Source organism: Mustela putorius, unplaced genomic scaffold (assembly GCF_011764305.1).
Source record: "Mustela putorius furo isolate JIRA1106 unplaced genomic scaffold, ASM1176430v1.1 tig00003850_pilon_pilon_pilon, whole genome shotgun sequence".
NCBI lineage: Eukaryota > Metazoa > Chordata > Mammalia > Carnivora > Mustelidae > Mustela > Mustela putorius.
The window spans coordinates 3,928,721-3,954,311 of NW_025422002.1; the positions used below are offsets into that span (position 1 = coordinate 3,928,721).

A 25,591-nucleotide genomic window follows, 5' to 3' on the forward strand; every position below is an offset into this window, starting at 1 on the left:
AGACTTGTATGTATGTTTTTTAAAATCTTGAGCCCCAAGTGCTTTCAGTAGGTAAAGGGGTGTACAGTGCCAAGTATTATTTCAGCTGTTACATTCTGACATTTTATAATTGATTTTACTTTTTGTGTAGCCAGTCCTAGCATCTCTGTCCCTTGTGGGGACAAGTTAGTAATTTAAGTCTCACTAAAATCAGAGAATCTGTATTTCTAAATACAAGTATGCAGAGAGAGAGAGGTATTTCAGAGGTCTTATTTTGTTACTTATAAAACCATTTTAAAATAGTGTTAAATGCATTTCTTTTATATATATGAAAATTTTATTGGCCAGTATTAGTAAACAAAATAGAACACTGTGAGAATACACCCTTCAGGTGGCAAAAGTAAAAGTAGTGTGCCCTCTCTGTGACTGTGTTGCTGGCATAGTGTAAGGCTGTCTGAACAACTGGTTACAGTCCTGTAAACCCAAGGTTTTTAGTACTACAAAACCCTACAGCTTGGGGATATCCTACAGAACGGACAGTGTTCTTGAAATGCTTTTCACTTACCTCTGTACATAAATACACAACATGAGATCTTCAGTTGAGCATTTTAGCTTAGGCAATCATAACCACTGCACATTTGGTAAAAGAAAATATTAATAAATTAAAAAAAGAGATTTAGCAGTCTGTTTTTGGCCTCATACATTTCTCCCCATTAGTTGAACTTTCCCCAATTATGTAAAGCAGTGAAGTCGTCATATTTACACAAATGTGCAAGGATCCAATCAACACTTGAACATAGAAGCGAAGAGGTAGGTGGCTAATCGATCTATCTAAAACTTCATCTTAATGCTTAAATTACCAGCTTGTGAGTATATATTTTACATTATTTAAACAAAGATGTGTAATATTGTTTGCTCTTAAATTTTACTTACAGATTTTCAATTTACATGGGATGGAGTGCTTACAAAATACAGTTACTTTTTAGCCAGATAGAAGGGAGGTGTGTTCTAATAAATATCTCTGTTCCATATTAATTTAGGTTCAAATTGGAATTTGGAACAGAATAACCAGGTTGTTCAGATAAACACTGAGCAAATAAGTTACATTTTTCACTAACAAATGCGTAAGGAAATGAACACTATTTTGGGGCTCAAACTGTATATTTTAACTCTTTAATATTTTCAAAATTTACAAATCAGTATGAGAGAAACTCAAGAAAATTAAAGGACCTTGTATTTGGCACCCTGGCTTTGGGAACTTCCGTCAGAGCACAGGTAAGAATTTGCTGTTGGTTCCATGTATCACAAGCAAGTGGCTAACCTCGTGTCAGAGGAATTACAAAGAGGTTCGTGCAGGAAACCCATCTCCTCCCTTCCAGAGAGGTCTTCATGTCCTAGCAGGCCAGACTAGAATGATACCAAGGTACTAAGGTAGATATTCCTAAAAACCAAGTTTTCTAGACTTTTTCATCCTTTCAATAGTATATTTTAATTTAAAACTTCAAATACCTTTTGACTAAGAAACTGCAACCTTCCATATAATGTTGCTTTTTACTTGGGTATGCATCAAATGCAGTAATTTCCAAAGCAGATCTGATTTTACAAGACCAACTTAATAAATATTAACTTTATCTCTACTGCATTTGTTTATAAGCAAAGTATTACTTTGTCAGGGCTTATCTCATCTTCAGTGTCTGGGATAGTGGGCAGCAGAGCGGATCGAGTCAAACCCCAAAATTTTTGAGGTGACATGTCTTTTTTGGTGGCCGTAAATTTCCATCCAATATGGCTTGCACAGATCCTACACTGGGCGATAGTCCAAGCATACCTACAAAATTAAAGAAGGGTATCAGCTAAGGAAACACATCTCTGTACCCCAAGCCTATCATTGTATAAAGCTGTTAACAAGACAGAGCTAAATTCTACATTGTTTCCTGAAACAAACTTGATTGTGGTTTTAAGCTGTGTTTATTTTTTTTCTTTCTTGGCACTGGACAAAAAACTGAATCTTGTTGATATGGGATTAACTTGCAGGTACCTTTCCTTGGTGGTTTTGTATTGCAGTCATGTTACAAAACACCATCCATCTCCAGAAATACATTCTTGTGAGTTAAAATAGGTGGTGGGAGGGAGAGATACATGAATTTCTCATCTAAAAATCTAAGAACTACTTCACTGAAGTATGATTTTGTCAGAAAATTCATCCAGAAACTCAAATTATAACTAGCAAAATAAACCAAATCATGTAACTGAAACCATTCCCTAGGTATATTCCCACATATTTATTAAGAAGTTAATTCTAGTTTTAATCCTTATAAATAAGACTGGACAATTCAAGTGATAGGGTCCTATGTCCAAAATGGCAATTATTATTTTTAATTTATTTTAGAGATAGAAAGGCTGGGGGACGGTGTTTTAAGCAAACGTGGGACTTGATCTCAACTATCCTGTGATCACGACCTGAGCAGAAACTAAAAGATGCTTACCCAACTGTGCTACTCAGGTGCCCCCCCCCAAATCTCTGCTTGCCTCTTTCAAAAATCAAAGAATGACCCAGAATTCCCTCACCCTTACTCTTTTCAAGAACCCCAAGTATTTCCCAGGTGGTGATGCTGGTCCTAGGCTCCTACTTTGAAGGGCACTGGGCTAAACAGAAAAAAAAGCCAGCTGTTTTGTTTGTCACTGCTTGGGAAATACTCTCTGGTCTGAAATACTACAGAATGTGGTTTAGACACAGTTTTACTGGGTTATAAGCCAGCTGGTTTTCAGAATGAGCTAAAAGGAAAAATGAAAATTCTGGATTAAATGCATAGTTAATTTAAGGATAATTGCAGTTGGCAACCTTCTAACTTTATGTTTAGGGAGAGTATGCCAAAGTAGCTGTTACTAGCCATTCATAAAATGAAGAGCATTTAAATAGTATTCATCTCATTGTCTATTTTTGATTATAATTCTAACAACTCTGCTTAGGACTCTGTCCAATTAAGGCCCCCCACCGCGGCAAAAGTAACCACCACATTACCCAGGAAACCAGCTGTGCTCTGTAGAAGGCCGGCCTATGAGGTTCAAGTTGCAAGCCTTATACACGGTCAGTGTCTCATGCACATATCCGTGAGGATTCACATAAGCTGCCATCGGTCCACACAATGATAAACTGCAAGAGATAATCAGCGTAGAAGATAAGTCAAAATGGGAAGGAGAAAGTCTAATTAGAGGTTATATGAGGTAACATCAAACCTTTAGTATGTAAACAGGAGTTTGGGAGTCAGCCCAGTTTCATTCAGTCTACATGTCTGTAAAACGGAGCTCATTTAAAGGAGTCTCTGAGAGTGAAAGTACAGTGAAAAGGTCCTATTAGGCATCCTTGGGTAACTGATTACTTTGTAGGCAACAGTTTCCTTACTGTCCTGATTTATAATTATCATTTTGTACTAAAGTAATTCTTACACATTTATGTCACACAGGATCAGTACATGTTCAGAAGGGCCCTATGTGTGCCTAGAAGATCCTACCTGAGGCATTCATCTTAGGTCCTTAATCACTAGGAAGGAAACAAATTATTTAGCAGGAATGGGAAAGAAAAGAATTGCCCCCTTGTTTGACTTTACCATGCCCGTTACTTGTGAATAAGATCTTAAATCACCACTGCTGCTGAGCACCCAGTCAGGAAGGGTTTCTTAAACTCCCTTAGAGCATTTGCTGAATGACTGTTTTTAATAAGGAAGATATATGGATAATGGAAATACAGTCTTGACTATAACTCTGTTAGAGCAGTTGGGAAAATGTATTCAGAAGTATACTGAACATTTCTCACCTGAATATTTCATTTTTGGTTGTTATTTCTGTTTCTTGACATTGTTTACAGCAAAGAGATGTACACTAAAAAAATTAAGAGAAAATTAGAGGGGAAAATTCACACTTGTTAATTATGTAATTACAAAGCCCATCAAGAAACTAAAGTATTGCTCCCTCTAAATACCATGCTTTCCTTCCAACCATTCAAAAACAGAGTTTTAAAGTAGGACTAAGAAAACTTCTGAGATCTGACACATACTCACTTTTAAACTACTGACTTTGTAGGACAAGAAGTAATAGACACTTATAAGCACAAATGCTTCGTGTAGAAATGGAAGTGTTTGAGGAATGTAAAAACAGTCTAAGTGTCTGTATGATCCCAAATGAAATATCTAAATTATCCTTTAAATCATGTAAAACTGGGGTGCCTGGGTGGCTCAGTGGGTTAAAGCCTCTGCCTTCAGCTCAGGTCATGATTCCAGGGTCCTGGGATCGAGCCCCGCATCGGGCTCTCTGTTCAGCAGGGAGCCTGCTTCTCCCTCTCTCTCTCTGCCTCTGCCTACTTGTGATCTCTGTCTGTCAAATAAATAAATAAAATCTTAAAAAAAAAAAATCATGTAAAACTAATGGGGTGGCTGGGTAGTTCAGTTGGTTAAGTGTCTGCCTTCGGCTTAGGTCATGATCTCGGGGTCCTGGGACAGAGTCTCATGTTGGGCTCCCTGCTCAGAGGGGAGTCAGCTTCCCCTCTCCCCGCTCATTTATGCTTGCTGTCTTTCTCTAGGGCACTCTCTCTCAAATAATTAAAATCTTGAAAAAAATAAATCATGTAAAACGAGTAAACAACTAGTTTTCTAACTGCATGACTATACGACTGGGTCGCATAGATAATCAAGCCTAAAATATGGGTGTCATGAACATGGTAACTTTACTCACTTTATTCATAATATCTAGTTCACAGCGAAGTCGCTGGATGGCACTGCCAATTTTAAGGAGCTGAATCCTTAATACATCATCAATAGGAAGACAAGCAGCTACTCTGTAAGAAAAATCTGAAAGACATGGTGGTTTTTTTAAGTTTTAAATATTTGAAGCAAATATGAATCATATAATAATGTCTTTTTGAAATAAACCCTCTCTACAGAGTTCCCAAAGAATGTATTGGACATAATTATAAACAATACTAAAATACACTAGCTATTGAGTATATATTCCTAGGAAGTTCCAAAATTAATTTCTTTTCCCATAATTGGCTTTAGAAATGTCTTTTATTTATTTTGAGCAATATAGGTGGGAAAGTTTATTGCAGTGAGAGTGGCAAGCTCCAAAGAGCTGTGCCCTGGAGTTTGGGTTTCTTTTATTAACATATTTTTTTGATCTTTTAAACATGAAAATCAAACCCATGATAAAAGAAGTCAGTCTGCTACAAGACTAGAAAAATGGCTACAGTAATTGTACCTAATAACTAGAGAGATTATATGTACGTAAGATAAATAAGTCTTAGAACTAGGGTCCTTTTCAAAGCCATCTTAAAGAATAGGGAGAGTTCTGACACTCAAATTTTTGAATGTGCCCCATTTACTGCAATTTGGTCTATGGCCTAACACCCTGAACATGCCTGATCGTGTCTGTGATCTGAACTTAACCGGTAAACTGCTTAAGATTAGACTGCTCACAAAATTGAAGAACTCTCTTACAATTAATTACTCATTTTTTTAAATGTTCAAAACAAATGTCTATGCTTTTTAGAATGAATAAAAATATTAAACAGAAAAATGATTTACTAAAACATCAAAGACCATAGGAAGGAAGTAGACTTTGCATACCTATTGGATTTGAAGGAAGAGAGTCATCTTTTAGATTATCATCCCATTCACGCAGCTGTTTCTTGATTCTATCCATTAAAGTTTCCTTGTTTAAAATAAAAGCAGCCATAATAAGGTTCACAGACTTTTTAGAACTTAATGCCAGATTTTCAGCTCATAAAATAAAAACTAATGTATTAGTAGCAACTTAAGTCCTCACTGTACTAAAATCTGAATCCCCGTTTAAAAGTGTCTGTTTTCTTACGCTCTGATGACCAAAGCCCCAGTTCATGGGCCAGCACTAAATTGGCTTTCCAGGCCCCTCTCCTCCATTGTCTTTTCCCAGTGGCATAGGCTCCTGACTTGCTGTCCTTTAGGTGTTCTTTGATCAACTGTGTGGAACTGGCCTCTCTTCTCCCCCTTTCTAGGATGGCTTTTCTGACTGTTCATAGGGACAGTGGCTCCTATAAACTTCACGAGCACTTGCTACCTACATACCTTACTTGGCACCTCTTTGGTAAACAACAGTGCATACTATCTTTTCACAAATGTATGCGAACAGTACTTGTTTATCTGTAATGGCCCAAAGCTGCTGCAGGACAGAGTGAACTGTAGTTTCCTTTAGTGTTGTGCTTGCGGTAAGTGTTCAACCTTCAGTGCTTAGTCTTCTGAAGCAAGATTCCACATCTGTGCATGAGATGATTCACTAAGGGAAATGACTAACATTTGTTGAATGTCCTACTATGTGCCAAGTACAGTAACTATCATTATTCCCATTTTAAAAATCCAATTATTTAGGTAAGTAATTTGCCCCAACCACAGAGGAAACGATAGGAGAGCTTCAAACAGAGTCTTTTGTGTCTAAAACCCAGATTCTTTGAACAATTCCAGTTTAAGTTTTGAAAGGCATGGTGATGCCTAAGTATTACAATTTGAGAAGCAAAACACTTGAGGATGTAGAGGACGGACTAACTGGGGATCAGGAGATAAGAAATTTATATTTTCGTATAGGAAAAAAACCAAAATAATATTATGGGATTCTTTAATTTTCTAAATCTACCTTTGCTCACCACATTTCAAATCCTTAGTAGACCCCAAAATGTCTCATCCTATCCTAAATTTATAAGCCACTAGAAACTAGGAAAATGAAAAATCCTACAGATTAAAGACAAAGTGAATTCAGTAGTATCTGATTTCTTTGTGCTCTACCTAAATGTAAAAGATGGGATTAGTTCTGAAAATGAGATACCACTGAGTATGAAAGACTATGACCCTTAATTATGACAAGGCTTACCCCAGAAAAAAGTACAAAGTAATACTTACAGCATCATATAAGGAATATAGCCAGCGAGGCCATGAAGTCAAATTTGCACAATGAAACTTTCTCTGAAAACAGAAAAAAAAAAGTCACTTAAGAAACTGTAAAGATTCTTATAGTGGAAAGAAAAATACCTGAAAATTAATTTTGACCCTGGAAAAAAATTTTTACTTTCAAAAATATGGAACATTTTGTAGATAACCCTGTATCTGATGGTTTTCTATTAAATTTGACAATCATGTTTTCTAAGATTTTATTTATTTGACAGATCACAAGTAGGCAGAGAGAGGGGGAAGCAGGCTCCCTGCTGAGCAGAGAGCCCGATGTGGGGCTCGATCCCAGGACCCTGAGATCATGATCTGAGCTGAAGGCAGAGGCTTAACCCACTGAACCACCCAGGCGCCCTAGAATCGTCATTCTTACTGGCAAAGTTCATGAAATTTCAGTGCCAAGCAAACTTAGTAAAATTAAGATGAACTTGAAGAGTGACTAAACATACTTCGGTCGACCACATTACCTGCTTTTATACTATTGATTATTTGTTGGTTCAGTATGTGCAGTGAAATTATCATCCAAATGGTCTTTGTGTAAAACTTGAAATGGCTTTCAACTGAATTACCAAGAGGCAAACGTAAGAAATGAGGCAATTCAAAGAAAACAATGATCATAGACTTGAGACTCAGCATGATTAAGTCTCCATTTAACAGAATTCAGGAAAGGGGAAAAGCACTGTGTGTGTCTTCCAATTGTTGCATTTTGGAATCCAAATGAGAGTGGGCCTAAATCCATAGAAAAATGTGAATTATACTTAAATTTCAGTAGAATTTCTAATTTGATGAGAAGGCTCAATAATCATTAAGATGTCAGTCCTCAGAGTTTATATTCAATAAAATATCAACATGATTGGAATTAAGAAGCATAAGTTAAAGTTCATTTGGAAAAATAAATGTATAACCTACCAAGAAAGTCTGGGAAACAAGGTGTTTTATAGGACACAAAAATATGATTGGGAGAATACACTGCAGTAGTGCTGTTAACAGCAACAAACTGGAGACAACCTAAATGTCAAGGAACAATGTAATACATTGTTGTGTCTGTATACAGGAGAGGATATACTGCACCTGATCAAGCAAGGCCTATCAAACCTGAGGAGAATAAAGAAAGATTACATCTTTCTCCATAAAGAAAATAAAACCTACAGAGGTACAGATATTCATACTTTTGTAGACTGTTAACTAACACTGGGTATGACACAGGAAAAGTGGGTGGGAAAGGAGGAAGGTGGCTCAACACAGACTGTCCCACAGTAGGACAAGCAAAGCAAGCTTGTAAGACTTAACAAAATGAAAGGGAGATCCTATGCTTGTACTTGCAAGACCAAATGGATGTGAAATGAGGAAGGTACACGATGCATGTAGGAAAGACTTGGGACTTAGCTGATAGTTATAAACTAACCTTTGTGCTGCAGAGCTCATATCCTACTCTCTTCTGCAACCCTGTGCTTGAAGAAGTCCAGAATCTAAGATGAGACAATAATGTTCCCCTTCTCTGACAGTCAGAAATGGGAAACTCAATTGTCCGGGGCCAGGATGCTAGGAGGAGGTCAAGAGTTTGCTCTACAGATGTTCAGTTTGGAGCTGCCTCTCAAGGGGACATGATAATTATTTTAAAATATCTTAGGGAAATACTTAAATGGATGAGGATAGACTTGTTTTTCAAGGCTCATGAATCAAAGGATTCTTTAATGAGATGAATTTTTGGTTCAATATAATCCTTGTATTTGAAGCTACCAAAAGATAGGTCTGGGATGGCCTCCAAGTACATGTTTGAAAAGTAATTTAAGCCAGAGGAGCGAGAACATAAGACACTTAAGTTACTCTCCAATCAGTTCTTTATGTTTAAGCCAAAAAAAGTTAAGACTAAGGATTTTGGTCACAGTACAAATAAATACTACAGAATAAAAACACAAAATAAAAACACTAAAGCAGCCTATCAGGCAACCCTAACAGAGGCGTCTATGTCCGTATGTGTCTTACAAAAGTTCTCTAGTTTGGTAGCATTATCATCCACGTTCCAAAGATAGGGAAGCGGAGGCACAGAAGGATGGTAAAACTTTCCCAGGGTCACAGCTCATAAATGGGGGCTGCTAGACTGTGCATCCAGGGAGTATGACTAACCATTATTCAAATATTCAAAAAACACTTTAAGCGCCCAGTATGTGTCAGGCATTTGGGGTAAACCAGGGATTACAACAAAGACTAAAATTCTTCCCCTGTGGAGCATATACTTAGTGCAGAGAAGCTTACTTTCTGGTGGTATACTCAGAATTACAATATGACAAAAATCCAACAAAGCTTCAGTGTGGCTGGCTGACACACACTGCACACTTCCCGTTCAGTTATTAACCTACACTTAGAATGATGGGAGAATGATCATTTTTATAATACAAAAACATATAATTTTATTTGGCACTCATATCAAGATAGGAGCCAAACCAATTTATTCATCTATAAACATTCCTTCCCATGAGAACATAAGGTGACCAGAGAGCATGGCCAGCTAGTCTACTGAGAGCAGAGCAGTGGGTCAGGATGGTAACCACATGCCCTACTGCCCATGCGTGCTTGGTGAATGTGACCAACCTGCAACACAGGTGTCTCAGTTCTGTACCTTTTTACAGTGAGAAGGCCATTAAAATTCTTTATCAGGATTATCGTGACAGACTCTAAAGTTCTAATCATAGATCAATTAAATACATTTATCCTTCATATTTGTGATGTGTTTTATACAGTCGACTTTACATCAGTATTATGGAGACTAACAACAAAGCAGAAGAAAATGAAGAATCATGAATTTGGTCTACATGACATCCGGTCATAGCAGTGAAGGAAATTACGACCTTTTCAGAAAATGCTAACAGGAAAATAGGGAGCCATCAGGGGAAAAAAAAAAACCCAGAACTGAAGAGAAGTATACCAAAAAAGACCAGCTAGCTTCTATACAGCAAATAATGCCCAAATTTAGGCCATTTCAATATCTCCAATTTCAAGTCCAATTTAGACTTCTGACACAATAAGCAGAGGCTCTCCTGTCTTGTATCTGGGTAATAGCAATGGTAAATTCTAGCAATTTATCAGCATTCTTCACATACATCAACACCATGACTGACTTCTTAAAAGGGCTATACCTCAAAAAGGTTTTAATACCAGCCCAAAAGTTAGGTGCTTAAAAATGACCACTGACTGATTCTCTAAAGATATAGTCACTCTGGGAACAGGATTTACCACTGAAAGAAGGCAGAAAGCCCCTTAAAATGAAATATGTTACCTGAAGGAAATCCATCACATTCTTCCATTTTTAAACTTCATAACTATGGCTCCACCTTGGTCTTCCAATAATGTAGAATATTTAAAAAACGTGAAACTCTTCTTAAAAGGTCGAAGTACAATGAAATTGGAAGAGTAATGTAAAAGGCTAAACATGAATAGTAAATCATCATCTGATATACACAGTGACCAAAGGTGGTCATTTATTGTATTAAATCCCATCACGATAAGCAATGTAAATAATGAAAACAATCTATCCAAGTAATTCAAAAGCTACTATTTTTTTTTCCTTCCTTCATTTACCAAATCCCTACTTGAATGAAAAAAGGGGAAGAGAAGGATATGCTCTTTCCTGCTTTGAGAGTTCTAAACTCCTCAAGGCAGATACACAACTACAAGGATAAGATGGACGCCTGGGAAATCACAAATCTGTCCACGGAAGTCCTTGACCGCGCAGAGCCCAAATTTCAAGACTTTTTTCTTCTTTACTATAAAAATAGGTATGGATGTTACTGTTTTACTGCCCCTGTTATTATTCTGGGACAAGACAAAAATTCTTAAGTTCCTATGAAAAGGCAAAGCAACAGCCAGCAACACCTTGAAAAAAGAGAAGACTAGCAAGGGGGTTACCAGTTATATTTATATTTACAAAAATTATAAATTGTCAATGGCTGTAACAGTATTATGGAGACTAACAACAAAGCAGAAGAAAATGAAGAATCATGAATTTGGTCTACATGACATCCGGTCATAGCAGTGAAGGAAATTACGACCTTTTCAGAAAATGCTGACAGGTCAATAGGGAGCCATCAGGTAAAAACAAAAAACAAAAAAAACAGAACTGAATTCATAGTCGGATAAACCATAGATGGATAAAAGCTTATAAGTTTTGATTTCATTAAGAGCAGTGAAATCAACAATCAAAAGTAAAAGATTGCATTTTTAGTATTTTTTTTTTTATAAGATTCCTCTGGGGAAGTAATTTCTAGATATAATTCAGAATACAGAGGCATTAACAAAGGTAAATTCAACTACATAAGGACAAAAAAAAAAAAACCTTTCTAAAATATGCCAAAGACAAGTCACAAACCAGGGAAAATGTTTGAAACCTATTAGGTACAGCCAAAGGGTAAATTTCCTGACATATGATGAACTAAAAATCTACAAAGGACAAATACAATGAACAGATGCTTCTTAGTAAAGAAAATACAAATTGCCATTCAACACAAAATGTTATACCTCATTCATATCCAAAGAAATTCATATTAAATCTCCAAGAAGATTCTGTATTTTACTTATCAGATCATCAAAAATTAAGTTGAATACTACACTGTCTGTGAAGCTGATACAAGGGTACACTTAGGGAAAACCTCTTTAGTAAGGCAGTCTGAAAATATCTGTCCAAATTACAAATGCAGCTTCCCCGTCCTCCAAAAATCCCATGTCTCAAAGTTTATCATACATATTTACATGTACGAATGGTCAGTGTACACAGTCATCTTTGGGGACTGGTTAGACACAGGCTAGTGCAGCCACACCAGAGAACACTGCAGCTCTGGCAGTAACAAGGAAGTTGTGTTCCAAAAGCCAATACAGAAAATCTCCTATAAGAAAGAACAGGCCCGGGACAGTGTATCTTTCACATAAGAAAACGGAACAAAATGAGAATATCTGTGTCTTCACAGAGAAAGTATGGCAGACTTAGAAACCAATGTGTGAGCCTGCACTGGAGGGCTTTGCCCTTGGGAATCAGTCAGTGTTCAGTTCTTCCCTGTTCCATATGAGCATGGCTTATAAATTCAGCAAGACTGGAAAGAAGAGCATCAAACACTTTCTTAATTTGTTTCCACATTTCAGTTTTTTACATTTCACAATCAGCTCTTTTCTGATGAACGCAGTACGGCTGTAATAAAGGAATGAAGAGATAGTCTGGGTAAAGAGGGAGTGTACTTAATACGTCATGCTCCCGAGTAGGTTAAAGAAAAGCTTCCTCACTGAGTACCCCACTACAAAAACCCAGGGAGGGGTGAAAGGCACTGAGATAGGAAATAAGTAAACATTAGTTTCAAAGATCAAATCACAGAACAAGGAACATTTCCAGATGGAAATGAACTCTGGAAGAGTGTTCCCTGATTATCCTGGCTGAACTTCTTAGGGATTAGGGACATCTTCTTTGATGCTGCCCCGCTAAAGTGGACGATGACACAGGAATACCTGCGGAAGCTTAATTCTTTGTCATTTGGGAGGTGCAGTTCTCAGTGGCAAATGTGGAGAAGTGTGTGCAGTTTCAAGGTTCACTGAATATACATCAGGAAGGCCACACTCTGAGACCCTCGAAATATCATTTCTGCTAAAAAGGTAGGGCAATTTGGTAAGCTTGGGTTGGCTAAGAATCACACGAGCATCTTCCAATTCTGACTACCTACTTCTCAGACATGGAAGACAAACGGATGCACTGCTTAGGATGCTGGTGGGTAGTATGGAGCAGATGTGAATAAACTCTATGAAGAAAGGAGTGGATTGAGCCTTAGATCCATCTAAAGACAAGCGATATTATGCAATCTAGTCCTGTGGTACGTTAGCACCTGGCTAACAGTGCGGTAAGCCAAACCAGAGACAGGACCAGCACATGTGGACACCAAGGACACCTACCATCCCCTTTCCCTTCACTTTGTGAGTGGCTCAGGGTGGAGAACAGTTTTTTAGGCCATCTGCAGTCCAAAACAGATAAAGTAATTTTTCTTGCCTAGTGATCTAGAGCCAAATTTCAGAACCTAACAAACTTTACTCAAATTTTAAGCAAGGGAACACATTTAACAATCTGCAATACACACAGGATGAAGGAACTGTATTTCCTAAACCTAAAACTTTTTATGCCTCTCTTCTTCCTTAGCATCTTCTGTTTAGTCCTTGGCAACTCTGAACATGAAAGTAACCCAGTGCTAATGTTTGAGGGTCTAGAAGAATTATTATTATTATTATTATTATTGAAATAAGACCTGGTTCCAAACAAACATGCTTCCTTGGTCTTTTCATGTCTGGCTCTCTTTGCCTATGGTAAGCCAGTGGCAGCCCTGCTGCCAAGGCCTAATTTGGAATTTACTGTGAACAAGCTAAGGTGCTTTAGCCACAGGACAGCAAGTCAATCAGTAATTCATACAAAAATTAGAATTAAAAAAGCAGTCTTATTTGTTTAACTCATCATGTTCAGGGTTAAGATGGCAAGATCCCACAGACAAGGACACACAGCCAGCATGGAGCACTTAAGCCAGGAATGAATGTCCGTCACACCCTACCGCTTACCACTTTACAAAGAAAAATTAGGAGTTTTTCATGGTTAATTTTTAACAACCAATCTTCGTGCAGAAGAATGATACAAATCAAAACACTTGATATCTCCTAAAAAACAAGTTCATGGTTGAAACATGCAACTATCTAAATATGATAAAATTAGGCAGCATCTTGATGCAGTTTCCTTGCCACATAACATCACACCAGCACCCGGTGCTGAACACACTATTAGGCATTAAACAACTTAATAAATTCCAAAGCTACTTCCTTGGAGCCCATGTACCTCAGAGCTGACTCTGACATACTTATTTCAAGTGATATTTAAAATGACCACGATGACAAAATCTTCCACTGTTCTACCATTAAACTAAAACAGGGGTAAACTATGTCTCTATCAGGTTTGAAAAAAGAAGGACTGCCTAACTATACAAAAGTTGCCTGCAAACTTAAGGCAGTATTTCTTAAATCTTCAAAAAAAGTGTTAAGGTGGCATGGGAATCCTTAAGCAATCTAAACATTTATTAGATTCTTTCTAGAAACACTTGTTAAAACACACAAAACCATGTCTCTAATTGTCCAACTGAGAAATAGAATAACAAGATCAAGAAGCCTACAGACACCTGGTTATGAGCCTGCTGCCTGCCAAGAAGCCATTCTCACAAGGCCCTCTCTGAAAACTAGGTGAACTCGACCTCAAGAACATTAAAAGTGGTGGTACATGGACTAGTGCAGAATACTCCTTCTTCAATTGTCTATACGGATATTAAATCAGGATCCTACGGTAATTTACTCACAATTAAAACCTGCATGACTTGACAAAGAATAGGGGTGATTAGTGCACAATTTTTCAGGTTAAAATAGAAATTATCTCCATATTTTAAAAAGATAAACCTCAAAGAACCTGTACTTCCTAAATTTAAAAATGATAGTCATTTCCTTTAGGCAGGAATTGTATACTCAAAATTGATACATCTCAAAAATGAGTAGAAACAGGCTTCATCAATTATTTTCTAGCGTGATCTAGCCAAAAGGATATGTGTAAGAACTAATGCCGAAACAACCAATGCTTTAACAGAGCACAAAGTCTCAAGTCAACTTTTGTGGTGTCAACCACAATGTATAAACAGATAGCTAAAAAGCTTTTCTTTCAGAAGTCCAGAAAAATTCAAACACATGACTACTATGTGCTACTTGAAACTCTTTTTTTAAGACAATGTGTTTGTAATTCAAGAGCCAAACATCTGATCTGATGGTAAGAGATTTAGTAAGAGGTTTCTCCAGAACTAAAAATCACAAACTATTAATTAATATACAACTGATAGGCATAGCAGCAAGAACACCTTACAGAACTGTGACATTCTACTATTTTTGCAAACTGCTTTTACATAAATGGCTGCCCATGAAATTTTCAGAAGCTCCAGCTTTGATCAAATGCAGCTAGAGTATTATCACAGAAGGTGTCTGGGGAATGAATCATGAGAGCTGTTTGTGTTCCTTTCTTAAATACAGGAAAAAAGCAACCTGTCTTCATTTTTTGAAGATGCATAAAAAGTTTCTCACCTTCTGGTATTTCTGCCACCATTTACATGAATACTGGTCTTCCCATGAGACAGGTTTTGAAGGAAATATCTGGCATTTATTGAGGGATTCTAACTGAACTGCAGACATGGTTGAAGGCAACACACATTCAGGAAGAATTTGCACTTTAGCTTGCTGGATTCTAAAATAAAGAGAACCAAGCATGGTGTTCATTTTTAAAATAAACTAACTCAAACTATTAAGTTTCTAAACATTATGGGTAATTTTAAATACTAAGATTTTCAGTTTTCTTTTTTAAACATATCCATAGGATACTGATGTTAAGATGCAAGAATCTTCAGAAATACTTTATTCCAGAAATTATACCAATGTTAAAATCAAAATAACCTAAAGCATAGATTTTCAATCTCACTGTGAAATGTAAAGGGAGATTTGTATATTTCAGATAAATATAGAGTCTACTAATGAAATTTAAAAAATCAAATTACAACCATCTACTACTGCTTGATACTTCTAAATTAGTTTCTTAGACATTCTTAAATACCCTACACCCCATCCCAGATCCCCATCTGCTGCCTGGCTTTTACACCTGTCCCTTCTCCTAAGTCTAATCTAACTGGAAGAATAGGTAGAGAAAGGAATAGAAAATCAAGAACCCACTTATATAGATAGTTAAAATAAGACTACAGAATTACATGTATCCTGTACTGATATGTGCATTCTTTTTTCTCCTCCTCAAACATTTAACCTGAAAACGCAAAGAATCAAAATATGCATATTATTTTTTCTTACCTAAAAATTACTTAAACTCCCATGAAAGTGAAGTCACCATTTCCAGACTACTTGAGAATATCATACCCACAAACATCTCATCATGAACAAATGCCAACAGGAAGACTGTACCTATGAGCTATTTTCTTTTGAAGCATTTCTCCTAGAGTACGGCTCTTGAAATGCAGAATATATTAGTACATTCGAATGCTGGAACAAATCACTATCAGACTGACAAAGTTCAATGTATTACAGTTTCTGCTTCATTATTAATTATGTTTAGAAATTCTCAAGTGGTTTTTCATATTAATCACTGCCTTGACCCACAAAAAGTTAGGAGTGAAATTTATTTATTAAATGAAAATGGCTAACTTGGTTAGACTCGTTCCACTAACTTTATTTCCCTCCTGCAAGCTCAAATTTATGTATGCATGACTTCTGAAAATCTTTAAAAAAAAAAACCCAAACATGTTCAAACTATATTCAAATTGTTCTCATATTATTAGAGGTCATTAAAAACAAAAAAAAAATCTCTTTTTTCAGCTGTCACATGAACACAAATAATCTTATTTTTAAAAACAAAAGTGTGTGCCATTCTACAGAAGTGTTTAGAAATCTGAGTCTTACTGAAGGTCATCAGCAACTAAATCATGAATAATGTTTAACTCAACTATCATGTAAGATTTTATTGTATTATGATAAAAATATCAATGTTACTGAAAGATCGGCTTTCTGATCCTTTTACTGATTAGTCTGCTGTCCCAACTGCCTTGCAGGACTGAGCAACATTCTCCACTGCTTTTGCTAGACATGCCCAGGGTCTGCTGCACATACATACTAGTTCTCCCACCTGGTGGGTTCTGTTTTAAATAAACCTACTTTTCTTTCTTTACAATCTGTTTATAGCAGTTGCTTTGTGATTATAGTTACATAATTTATGTAAGTAATATAAAAAAACCAATGAAATATGACTTAAATAAAATGGCTTTAATGAATAAAGCTGAGCAATAAAAACTGCTTTCAAATTAGGTTCAGACAGTTCTAGTAATTCAGATAATTACTGATTATTGGTTTTGGATATGACAGGTAAGAGAACTTGTCCTGTAATTCCCAACAGGGTATTAATCTCCTTCTCTCCACATGCTAAGGAATCCTCAGGAATTTTTGAAGGGTTCTATGGTGATTCAATGACACAGTTCTACTTTTTCATTAACTTTTCAAAACAAACAAACAAACAAACAAACAAAACCTTCCATGTGTTCAGAAAATGCCAAAGAAATAAAGACTCCTAACTCAGAAGAGGCCAGAAGGCAGTGCTATACAGTTTTTAAATGAAAGGTCATTTACATAAAAGAGATGTGACAATATTATCTAGCACTACTTGACTGGAGAAAAGGAAACTGGCTTGAGTTTCAAGGTGCTACGGAGGGAGTTCAAGTAGAGTAAGAGGAGTGTAAGTTTGGAAGTCAGGGGACCTAGAATCAACCAACTGTTGCTTACTAGCTGCATGAATTTGGGCAAATCACTTCCTCTCTCTAGTACTTAGTTGTCTTATTTGGAAAAAGAGGAAAATGCCCTATATTATCTCCATCTCACCATTTCTACTAAAGGGAGTTACAAGCCAGAGGGGCAAAGCAGAGAAATCCCACTCTAGGGAAGCCTTTTATAGTAAGAAAGACTCACCTCTGTGAGAGGTCTTAGCAGTGGGTCTATGGAATAATAAAGAGAATGTTCCTAAGCCGAATCTTGTCTAACCCTATCAGTTTCATGTTTATCTTCATTAGAGTCAAACATAGTCTTTGACCTGTTTTCAGAGTTAATGGTCTACTGCCATCTTGTGTTGAAAAGTTTCTTCACAATCAAAAGTGAAGAAAGCCTCACAAACATACTTTTCTCCCAAGTCATTTTTCTTTTATGGTTCCTATAATATAGTACCCACAAATAATAAAAATTTTCTAAGTAGGAGTATAAGAAGTACTTTAAATATGGAACTGTTAGTAAAATCTGCAGTAACAAAACAGCTTGCTAATTATCACAATGCAGAGCCCCCAGGAGCACACCGTTTCATTCATTCACCTAGCATTTATGGTTCTAAGTGTAGAACATACAGGCAGCTCATCTACTGATGGAGACTGATATACAATCCTATAATGATAGTACAGTGTATTAACACCATAAGAGTCTGCACTGGGAATGTTCTGGCGGTACCACTGAGGGCTCTGGCATCTCATCCCTCATTTTTCTATGCTTTCTCTAGCCCCAAAAGGTTGCTTTATTGTCCATTATACTTCCATAATTCAGTGATATTTGTAAATGTCCACCATGTGAACAAGACAACACTTCTGAAGTTCCACGTGTTCAGAGGATATTATCTGTTCAACACAGAGGTCAGGTAACATTTTCAGTTTCGCTGTAAAGAGACCAATTCACTAGGACTGGGTGAACCCCAAGAATCTGTACCCTTATAACATATCACAGGTGATTCTTATGTGCCAGAGTTGAGAACCACTCCCTCAAGAGGTAACATCAATTATCTGGACAAATGCTTACTTTGTTTTGCTTTGTTTTTAAAAGGATAAAGAAAGGTGAACTGGATTTTTTTTTCTTTTTTTTTTTTGATAAGGTTAGTGATACTTTAAAAGCTCGAGCCATGAGAACCATACCACAATAACTGTTAAAAAAACATACTCAGAGTATTTCCAAACTTTATAAGGCACAGAGACAACAAGCATTTACTGACCACTTATTATATGTTAATACATTCGTGGGTGATGTAAAATTCACACCAGAGATGGGTGCTAACTGCAAATGGCTTCTACAGTTCAGATAGAACAGCTGGCAGGTGCAACTGGTGTGGTTTTCAAGTATCACAGGAATACTGCAACCACCACAGTTGCCCCGGTGAGCACACAGAGAGAGCTCAGAAGCTTGTGGCCTCTCCACTCTGAAGAGAGGTCTTCAATCCCAAAGAGGCCCTATCCCCAAAGACAATGCACTTTGGGTTTACATGACTATTCTCAAACCTGGAGGGTCATGAGAATCACCTGGAAATCATGAAAAAAAAAAAAAAACAAAACGCTACAGCCTCACCCAAGGTTAAACCACTCTGTAGGGAAGGGAGATGAGAACGAAACCCAAGCTTGTATAGTTTTAAAACTTCCTAAGTGGTTCTGATGCATAGCCAAGATGGAAACCACCAGGCTATACCTTCAAAGGAAAGAGAACAACTAATTCAAAGTTACAAAATGTTAAGGATCAGTACAATAGAAAAAAAATATAAGAAAACCACCTGATTTAATGATGTACACACAGCTTTAAGATCCATGTTATTTCTTACCCATCTGACTGTGTTCTTAGCTCAAGGACTTTGAACCTTTGTCTTCCAATTGCTTTCACTTTCACTATCTCAATTCCGAAATCCTGTTCTTCTCGATAGGCATATATCTCTGCTGTTGTTCCAAACTGTGCTTCCCTCTCCTGTATATTACTTCCAAGATAAATTTTAAAAGGAAATAATTTTGAACATTTAATTTTTAAATATGCAAAGGTGGCAAAAAAGTTTAAATTTAAATTTAACATGATAAAAAAGTTACAGCATTTAGCCCTTACTGCAAAGCTATTATCATTTTATTTTGAAATCACGAGGAATGCAGACACGGAAGGCTTCGGTATTACAATGAGAGCAAAAAACAACAACAACAAAAAAAGGAATTACAATTAGAGCTCTTTAGGAAAATAATAGGTCTCTCTAGTCATTGAAAATGATCTAAGACTGACAGGGGTTTAATGTCATTTTCCAAAGGAGACATTCTTTTACTTCAGTAGACCATCATTGCTGCTGCTTAATATTAGCAGCATTGTAGTTGGGTGGGAAATCCCCGCATTCATTTCCTGCCTCTACCACTGATTTCCTTCGGTTGCCACAGAATACCTGAAATACCAGTTTGCCACTGGTCTATAACGGGACAACTTATGAATTCCGAGAGACAGAGAAAAGAACAAGTTACTCCTTTGTACATTAAAATGTCAAAGCCCTCTTTCTCTTTAAATAATGAGAGTGCTTGAAAATAAGATTCCAGAAATTTTCATTAGACAGAAGTGATTAAATTTCAAATATCAGAAAGCTTGTGTGTTACAGTAAATGTCTGATCTAAATGGTAATAAGAACAGTAAAAATAGTCCAACTTGCACTTTCAATCTTTTCATCAAAATTTCTTACCTCACATCCTAATCTAGTCTCCTGTGCATGCAAAATAATAGTCAGGTTTGGCTTTAACACTGACCTCTGTCTGCTGTGGCTCTACATGAGAGAGAATGTGTTAAGCAAATTCATTCTAATATTTTACCTGTATGCAAGAACTGCAAAGGTTCTGTCTTTCTGAATTAAATTCCGCACCATACTGACTTCCTGAGGACGAAAAAGCTGAAGAGGTAAGGTCTGCCCAGGGATCAGGATCATCATCACCTGTGGCAGAACTGGAATAATCTGACAGCTGTCGTCATCGTGCAAGGTCCTGCCATGAAATTCTTCCATATCAGCGCCCAGATACTATTTAAGAAAACACATATACACTGTCATTTTCGACATGTAATAAAAGCTCAACAGACTAAAGAGCAAATCAGATTAAAAGAAATATAAACAGACACAAGTATTTACTTAAATAACAAACTCAGTGCATCAGCCTCCCACACGAAAATCTAATTCTGATTCTTACGAGTGGAAGTTCTATTATCTTTTGAGGAATGTCTCACAAATTCAAGAACATTTTTTAGTTCAAAATATTTTTCTTTGACTAAGATAAAAAACCTCCCTATGTCCAAATATCACACATGACAACTATAAAATGTTAGAATGTTAACTAACACCCTAGTACCAAGTAGTGCAGAGAGTAAGGAGTACTTTAGTAGCTCCATTACTAGCAGAAACATACGGAGGAAGCCAATTCTTCAAAGAATTGTCCAGGACATAGTATCAAACCGCTTGAAAATTAGCACGTTTAGAGTTAAGCATGTGTACTTACTGGCAAATGCCCATGTCCTCATCCACAATTCCTAATATGAAGTAATATCCAATAAGGCAAACCTCAGCCACTTGTTGTAAGGAACCTCCATCTACTGTCCTATGTATGCATCTACTGTATAAGATTTGTTACAGTACATACTGTGTGTGATGTTGGCAGACTGGTATCAAAATTTATGACGTTTGGTTTTTTGGCTTCTTTGCTGTCCTGGTCTTCGACTTCCATTTCAATTTCATCTTCTTCCTCACTCTCTGCTATAAAAGTAAAAGAGTATGAGAAACAAAAAATGGATGCAAGGAAATGTCAAAGCAATATTCCCCTTCAAATGCATAATTCCTTCATGAGGATTCTGAGCCCATGAGAGGGCTTCTTCTAAACACCACTCGCATGTGGTGATCTCCACATTTTGTGAAGATGCAGCCAGAGACTGGGGTCTATGCCGGGCTCTGTCACTAACCACTTTTTTTTTTTTTTCTTGGAATAGTTCAAGATTTACATAGAGATTGCAAAGACAGTACAGAGAATTCCTTTTCCTGTAGTCCTCCCCTCCACTTACCCTATAAGCTAACATCTTCTGTTAGTATGGTACACTTGTCTAAGCAATCAGTGTGGGTATATTACTACTAACTAATCACCACGTTTTATTCGGATTTTCTTATTTTCACCTACTATCCTTTTTCTGCTTCTGGATCCCATCCAGGTTGGCACATGACATTTACCTGTCATGTCTCCTTAGCCTCTTTGGGGCTGATTTTCAAACTTTCCTTATTGTTAATGGCCTTCACATTTGTGAGGAGTACTAGTTAGGCATTTTGTAGCGTGTCCCTCAATTAGAATTTGATATATTTCTCATGATTACACTGAGGTTAAATACCTTGGGGAGAACACCGCAAGGGGTTCGTATCAAGGGTGCATACTATCAATATGACTTATCACTGCTGATGTTGACCATAATCACCCGCCTGAGGTATTCTTTGTCCGGTTTCTCTACTGTAAAGTTACTCTTTTCCTCCTTTGTACTCTCTGGAAGACAATTACACAGCACAACTCACACTTAAGAGGTGAGGGACTATGTTCCCGTCTCCTTGAAAAGGAAGTATCTACATAAATATTTAAATTCTTCAGTGTGAGAGATTTGTTTCTTCCCTCTTGCCAGTAGTAACTTAGACTCCTTACTTAGACAATTCATTTCACCTGATTATGCCTTAGTTTCCACATGTGAAAAATGACAGCCAGGAACAAGAGAATCTCTAAGCTTCTTTCAAACTCTTAATTTTAAGAGTTTTTACAGAAGACAGGAATGAAGGAGGGAGGGAAGGAGAGAAGGAAGGAAGGAAGGAAAGCCCTTTAATTAAAACAGAAAAGTTAACATTACTACCCAGCAAAAATATTCTCATAGCAGGGACATCACTTCCTTGGCTGTCACTGTACTATTAAAAAATGAAATGTAGTAATCATTTACATTCCAATTTTGTTTTGAATTTTAAATTAAAAAATAAAAAGCTCACATGGAACTTAAAACATATTTTAAAGTAGTACCTTAGAAAACTCTCCCCAAACATAATTTTTAAATTATGAAAACTAAGCCAATCTACTTTAAAACCTTGATGTTATTAGTAATAGAAAGTTAGAAAAACAGGTGCTATTCTACTAAATGGGAATCTGTGCTGTTAACGCCAGCTGTGGGTAAAATTCCTACCCTAGATCAGCAGTTCTCAACCAGGGGAGATTTTGCCCCTCAAGGGATATTTGGAAATGTCTGGAAATATATTTGAATGTCACAACTAGGAGAGCCCTACTGGCATCTAGTGGGCGGAGGCCAGAGATGCTGCTAAACATCTTATAAGGATTGCATCGGGCCGGACAGTTCCTCACAACAAAGAATTTTCCAGCTCCCCAAATCTAACGTGTTACGGTTAAGAAATCCTGGCCTAGAAAAACTGAATCTCATTTTTTACCTCATATTTCCTATACTTTTACATGCCCCAAATACACTTCTAAACAGGTAAAATGTCATTACAAAACTGTCATTTTCTTTTGTGTATGTCACTATTTAAATCAAGTTACTTCCAGCTAGGTTCCTGACAAGGAAAAAAAAAATGTTTTTCAATGTAGTAATTGCCTTAGACTTTCTATTAATTCTCAGGAATTCCTAGATACAGGGATTGGTCAAAAAGAGTAACACAATTATTTCAACTTATATTTAAATGGTTGGCCAGCTGTCTAACACTTCATACATATTTTTGCTAAAAACAGAATTTTCACCAAAAGTTAAAAAAAAAAAAAAAGAATCTCTATCAATTTCCTTATATACAGTCGCCTTTCTCATAAATATGGCCAAAACCCACTTCCCTGTACTCGGTTGTTTATTTATTAATGTTTCCTTTGGCCAAGATGGATTCTATGCATCTTAAATATTAAACTATTTCCTTAGCATTTACAGAGTGTTGCTCCTCAAAACTCATACTACATGGACTTATGGGTAATCCATTGTTTCTTTACAAATAAAACTCATATGATTTAGAAAAGCTTTATTATATCTACAACCTCTCTGGGACTTCTCACTCCTGATTCTTTTTTTCTTTTTTTTTAAAAAAATTATTAATTTGAGAGAGAGAATGTGCGCATGGGAGCGTGGAGGGGGAAGAGGAAGAGAATCTTCAAGCAGACTCCCCTCTGAGTGTGCAGCTGATGCGGGGGCTAGATCCCAGGACCCTGAGATCATGACCCAAGCAGAAATCAAGAGTCAGTTGCTTAACCAACTGAGCCACCCAGACAACCCCTCACTCCTGATTCTTTTCAACAAAACACACACTGTGTTCGGAACTACCAGGGTGAAGCCTGATGACTCATCTCATGGGGGAGCACCGCATGAATGCCGACAGAACATCAGTAACCTCCCTGAAACAGTGGATCTGGCAGATTCAGAGTGGGGCTGATGTCTCTGAAATAAACAGCTCAGCTCTTCAGTCAAAGGCTGACACACTTACCTTCATGTCAATTCAGTTAGGTTGGCTTCAGGAACAACCACTGACTCTGACTCTGGTTTATTTTTACATAAAAGGTCCCTTCTAAATGGTGGGCATGCATTCAGTCTTCTCCTTCAATTCACACAACTCCCAGGGGAAAATTAATCCTCCAAGAAAAGCCTTCCTTGGGCAACTCCCCGTAACCCACTATTGTTTCTTGGCAATCCACAGAAAAAAGCCTCAACCCACTGGCAAGAAGACTCAAGCTCCCCCAACAAATTAGACTCAACCTACCACAGCCTAGGCCTTCTCTTCCACAACCCCATCCTAAGTGTATGCTTCTGGATGTCTCCAGATCCATTTCACAGTGCTTTACCTCAATCCCTCTTAAGGACAATAACAGCATTAAGTTATCAGGTCCTAAATCAACTACCTTTTGCCTCATAGAGATTATAAACCTCCTCAAGTACCAGACTGTGTATCATACCTATTTTCAACTGCACAACATCTAACCGGCACGAGGTGAAGGAACTCACCTAACAGACCCAGTTTGTCTGGTAACCTCTTAAAAAGCATCACTTCTATAGCCTTCCACGACAAATTTGTACAATGAATTCATACACTTTTTTTTTTTTTCCCCGCCCAGGATTCTAATATAAAGCCAAGGTCTAAATTTTTGTAAAATACAATGGAAAAAAGAAAACTGAATATAAGATCACACTCCTAAGTCTCTATCGAGCATATTCTACTACCTGCTTGAGCTACAAACCTTGAGAAAAACATACCAATACTGCCTTGGCAGTGAAGTGGTTAAGCGACAGAGGCTATGCTGACTGAAGGACTAGAACTGCAGTTCCGGCTCTGCAACTGTGTCACCTTGGGCAAGTCACTGAACTAATCCACTAATCCATTTTTCACCTACCAAATCGGAATCAGAAAAGTTATGCGGGGAGGATTAAACAAGAGATGTATGCAAAGCGCTTACTGTAGGACCCCTGAAATGGTAAGTGCTTAATACCTGTTAGCTGTCACTCTTAGTAAACGGAAGAAGTCCAGAAAATAACGGCTGTTAACCTGCCGGGGTCCCCCATATCCCCTCCCTCTTTCCCCCTCAGTTTTAAACCGCTTCCTTGGAGCCAAGTTCTGGACACACAATGGACAGAGAGGGGAGGGTCTCTGTTCTTGGGAGCAGACCCCTCCCCAATTCAAAAACCCTCGCCCACAGCTTGGGGCGACCCGGCGTGAGAGAGATGCGCTCGGACCCGGTCTCTGGCCAGAGGCCTGACGTGCTTTCGCCTTTCCGGGGCGCCCCGGCAGGCCTCGGTGCCCCCCCCCCCGCCCGTCTCCCGAGCCCTGCCGCGCCGCTCAAGGCTCGAGCCTCGCCCCGTCCCGCCGCCGGATACCAGCCCCGGGAGGTTACCAGGGAGGAGCGGCAGGTGGTTGCCCATGTTGTGCGCAGCGTCCTGCGGATCTCTCTCGCCGGCCATGTCTGTTTACCCGCAGAGGAGGCTGGGACAGGGCGGCGCCCGAGCAGCCTGGGGAGAGTCCGCACCGCGCCGCCGCAGCCGCGCACTGGGGCCACAGCGCCCTCTGGCGGCCCCCGGGGCCCACAGCGCGGCGGGAAACCTTGCTGCCCGCCCAAAGGCGGACGCGCCGCGGGGTCAGAAAGCTGTCCCTGCCACTCGTGACTTCCTGCCCACTGCGGTCTTTGCGGAGCCTTTGCTAGGTTACCGCCCCTGGCGTGACATTTCACCTGTGGGGAAACTGAGGCTTGGGTCCT

General features: G+C 38.0%; 1 protein-coding gene across 3 annotated transcripts; it reads right to left on the bottom strand.

Annotated features, from left to right (window-relative positions):
• Positions 1-1,136: 1,136 nt before the first annotated feature.
• Positions 1,137-25,354, bottom strand: CRBN (cereblon). 3 transcript variants are annotated; one of them, XM_004738403.3, is made up of 11 exons: positions 25,232-25,354; positions 20,984-21,096; positions 20,168-20,370; positions 19,159-19,308; positions 15,072-15,231; positions 6,900-6,962; positions 5,598-5,682; positions 4,708-4,823; positions 3,794-3,858; positions 3,002-3,133; positions 1,137-1,807 (listed from the first exon to the last, which is right to left on the bottom strand). In XM_004738403.3, exons 1-11 carry the CDS (start codon positions 25,296-25,298, stop codon positions 1,627-1,629), a joined length of 1,335 nt encoding a protein of 444 aa, XP_004738460.1. In that variant the 5' UTR covers positions 25,299-25,354; the 3' UTR covers positions 1,137-1,626. The 3 variants fall into 3 exon arrangements, with proteins under 3 accessions (XP_004738460.1, XP_004738461.1, XP_012909424.1); XM_004738404.3 differs by having other exon boundaries at positions 20,984-21,093; positions 25,232-25,338; XM_013053970.2 differs by lacking the exon at positions 19,159-19,308.
• Between the last annotated feature and the right edge of the window lie 237 nt (positions 25,355-25,591).

Excerpts from the sequence above, each read along its gene's own strand:
- CRBN (XM_004738403.3), bottom strand. The coding sequence starts at position 25,298 with ATGGCCGGCGAGAGAGATCCGCAGGACGCTGCGCACAACATGGGCAAC. Across the intron at positions 19,309-20,167 it reads TTTGCAGTTCTTGCATACAG|TAATATACAGGAGAGGGAAG; the intron begins GTAAAATATTAG and ends TTATCTTGGAAG. Across the intron at positions 5,683-6,899 it reads TATATTCCTTATATGATGCT|GAAACTTTAATGGATAGAAT; the intron begins GTAAGTATTACT and ends ATTTTAAACAAG.